This window comes from Cucumis melo, chromosome 12, assembly GCF_025177605.1.
Source record: "Cucumis melo cultivar AY chromosome 12, USDA_Cmelo_AY_1.0, whole genome shotgun sequence".
In the NCBI taxonomy this organism is placed as follows: Eukaryota; Viridiplantae; Streptophyta; class Magnoliopsida; order Cucurbitales; family Cucurbitaceae; genus Cucumis; species Cucumis melo.
In genome coordinates, this window is record NC_066868.1 from 22,072,756 (window position 1) to 22,076,696 (window position 3,941).

At 33.8% G+C, this 3,941-nt stretch overlaps 1 protein-coding gene across 1 annotated transcript; it reads right to left on the reverse strand.

Annotated features, from left to right (window-relative positions):
• Positions 1 to 518: 518 nt before the first annotated feature.
• LOC103487878 (endochitinase EP3-like) lies at positions 519 to 2,211 on the reverse strand. The gene is made up of 2 exons (XM_008446389.3): positions 1,771 to 2,211; positions 519 to 1,006 (listed from the first exon to the last, which is right to left on the reverse strand). The coding sequence occupies exons 1-2, from the start codon at positions 2,189 to 2,191 to the stop codon at positions 600 to 602; spliced, it is 828 nt and encodes a 275-aa protein (XP_008444611.2). The 5' UTR covers positions 2,192 to 2,211; the 3' UTR covers positions 519 to 599.
• Between the last annotated feature and the right edge of the window lie 1,730 nt (positions 2,212 to 3,941).

The window sequence follows — 3,941 nt, forward strand, 5'->3', positions numbered from 1 at the left end:
AAATCCAAAAGAAAGAAAAGAGGCCATCAAAATATAAGAAAGCACTAATGGTTGATAGCAATGGTGGACAAATTGTAATCTTTGAATAGACCCTCTACTAGACCAACATCCAATAAGTTTGCAAATGTCCTCCCATGTGTTGATGTTGCTGGCTTTGCTATGGTTGAATATTCTGCTATTTCTTTCATGCTAAACAGTCCATAGTAAAGCCACTGAGGCATTGAAGATGATGATAATAATTTCATTTGCTAGAGAGCAAATGTTCTGACATAAAGAATTCGTGTTGTTGGTATTGCAATGTCATTCTGTCTGTATATGAATCCTTGCCCCATAAAACCTTTTAGTGGTGCAGTAAAGGAACAGTTGTTCCATTTCATCATTCTGTACATCATTAGTGGTGCAGTATATTTAATAGAGAAACGCCCATAGAAATTGATAGAGAAAGAAGTAAATTAAGTAATAACTTGTTTACATGTGTGTGTGAAAAAAATATAAAATTACCTCAAAACATATATGAATTATACGAATGGATGATAGAAAATTTTATTGGTAGAAAGCTTAAATCAGAACACGAAAAGGAAAGTAAACTAAAATCAAATCTAACAAGTCAAATTATTTCCAGGGTCAACGTTGAGTTGATTGCAATACTGATTATAAAACTGGACTCTTCGTTGAACGGTGGCAGTGTTAGCGCCGTCGCATTCGAGGGCACCATTGATGGCACGAATGGTGGCACCGAAGCCCTGGTTTATGACCGGCCGCACAAAGTTCATCCAGTACCACAATGCCGTCTTGAACGACACCACCGGGTTGGTGGCAACGATTTCCGGGTTGTTCAGGCCATCGAATCCGATGTTCTCCCCTGCGGGGCCATAGTTGAAGTTCCAAGATAGTTGGATTGGTCCTCTACCGAAATACCCTTTGCTTGGGTTGCATGGATATTGTGTGTTTTCCTCATCGCAATAGTCTCTTGTTGCCCCGTCTATCTCTTCTATGAAGCAGAAATCTGTTGTACAAATATGAATCAAATTACCAACTTTATGCGATAGAGCGGTATCTAATTAATTTGCCACTGACCTATTCGGCATTTTTATAAATTATTTTTTTATTTTGGAATTTATGAATTTGAAAGGTTAGGATTTTGTTACAGATATATATATTTGAATTTTATAATATTTACACACCAATTAATTTTTTAAAAGTTTTGAGTTATTATGAACTTTTTGGATGTATAATCGAAAATTTATAAATCTAGCTAGTAAAAACTCTTGAAAGTTTTAGGATCTAATTAACTTGGAATAATAATTTGGCGATTTTGGTATTTTTAACATTATGTTTCTTTTCTTTCCTAACTTCTTTTTGCTGGGAGTTTGCATTTTTTTTTAACTATAAACACTTAATTCTTGAGTCAATTTCTAAATATAATAACAAAATTTCAAATTTATTATAATTATTTACATTATTTTTGACCAATGTTCAAAAATAAAAATAAGTTTTTAAAAACCACTTTCTTGAATGGATTTGATTTTTAACCAAGTTCTAAAAATAAAAAGTTTTAGAAAGCATGTAGCTTTTTTTCTGAATTTTGAAAACTTGACTTTGTTCTTTAAATAGAAATAATATCTATATGCTTCATTTTAGAAAATGATTATAAAAACCAAAAGAGAAGTAGTTGAACATAATTTTTTTAAATTCAATTAAGAAGTTAATAATTATAAACATATACGAAAACAACAAGCAAAAAAAAGAAAGAAAAAAGGAAAAACTTACGTCCGGTCTCGTGAGTAACATGAGCAAAGAAAGCAGCGATTTCTCTTTTAGAATCGTCAACCGTTCCAATTCTTCCAAATCTATCAAACGACTGGAGAGCTTCTAAGAAAGTAGCTCTGCTGTAGAATCCCCGTCCGGCGCAACTCGCGTCCGCCTGGTTAATTATGCCGTTGAAGAACTCCTCGGTCACAAATTCCGCCACATTCACGTCGTTCACACTTGGAGTAAGTGGGGGAGTGTTGCAAGGCCCTTCTCTGCATCCGGTCCCACAGAAATCCTCGCCGGTGCCGCAGAATCCGAACCTACTGCAGCACAGCCCCGCCGCGCATCCACAGTTCTGTGCTGCAGCTCCGGCGATGATTCCGATCAGAGCTACGGCCGTTAGGAGCAGTGTTTTTTGCATGGCTACACCACCTTCCATTTTTTGTTTGATTAGTTTGTTGTTTTAGGAGAAGGGGAGAGATGGGGTATTTATAAGGAGGGAAAATTAAATTTGGTGTGTGTGTGGTAAGGTTATTTATGTAATTTTGTGTTTAAGGACTTTGACTTTGGATTGGATTGGGAATGAATTGTATTTGGTTTGTGTGTGTGTGTTTGCAGTCAACTTTATATTTTGGTCGTCTTTTTTGTCTCAATTATTGGATTAGTCAACACGTTTGAGAGTAATATATATATATATATATACGCACTTAAGTTCATATCATGCATGCTCCATCACTTTTACACTCATGAGACCAAATTACTACGTGACAACTTTTAATTGAATATGGTAATAATTGTATGGTGTAATTCGATTGCACCCAAGGTTTTTTCACGTTTGTTCTCCAAGCACAATAATAATAAGAGCAATGACGTTTTACAAATAATCTCTTGCATATTTTTGTTAATGCATTGGTAGGTTGTTTTTATTAAAGGTAAAATTTGATCAGCAAGGCAACACGTCAACAATAAATATTATTGGATCCATTGCTTCAACTAACTATTCTCTACGTATATAAAAGACTGATTTGCAGATTTTGCGGAGCAACAATTCTCCATCATATTTTCAGCCTTTATTCTCATGCGCTAGACACATATATATATATATATACTCTTCTTGTAAGGGGTTAGCCGCATCACTAAAAAAGTATTTGCATGAACATTTTGAGTTTAGGGTGTCTAAACTTCAACCTTTATGTATTGATTGTAAAAAGTATTGTGCTTGTCACTGATATTTTTGGTTTGATAGCCATTGCAGAACTTGGAAGAAGCTAGTTCGATAGTTATATTGTATTTAGGGGAAGCCTAAATATATAAGTGAATGTGAGAGGTTCTCACTCGGGGAGCCTCAGCATATTGTATTGACAGGATCTCATACAAAGCTTGAAAGAGCATATTGTGGAAGTGAAGGGAGCTTAAATTTAGGGAAAGCCTAAATTAAGTTGAAACGTTGAAGAGCAAGCTATACAAGAGTCCCTAAAGAGGGAGTCTGTTAGATAATTAAGTACTTTAATTTCGTTATAATTGCTAAACTCTTTATAGCAAAGTTCCATTCCATAGGACACATTGCCTTCCAGACGTAAGTGATTTTACACTTAACTGGGTTATGAATGAATTATGTATTATTATTTTCTGCTTACTTTCGTAACTACCCTCTTATTAGATATTTTGTTGTAACAATGTGTGGTTGACATCGTGTTCCTTGTTAGATCCATCTAGTGTGTTTTCAATTTTCTTTTACACAAAAATTTAAGAACAATTATTTTTTTATATATAAAAGAAATTATTTGCTCAAATTTTTATTGAGCAACTGCTTAGGTTGTATAACGAAAGGTGCAGTAGGTAGCACACTCTTTTTTCTCAATAATAAAAGTGGGGATACAAGCTAGTAATTAGTCATTTAACACACTCTAAATTTAGATAGATTAATTATTTTGATTTTTGTAAGCATTAAAAAGTCAAGATATCATTTTAGATCTAATTTATAAGCATGGTTGAAAGGGTCATTTCAGCTGCACAAGAAAAAATTGTACGAGGAAGAGAGATATATTATGTTATGAAAAGTACTGTGACAAGAAATTAAGTTAGTTTAAATTATACTCTTAAACTTTGAAGATTATAATTTAAAGCTTAAAGTTTGTTACGTGAAAAGATCTTAGAACATGTCTGAAAAGAATGATACATGGATACAT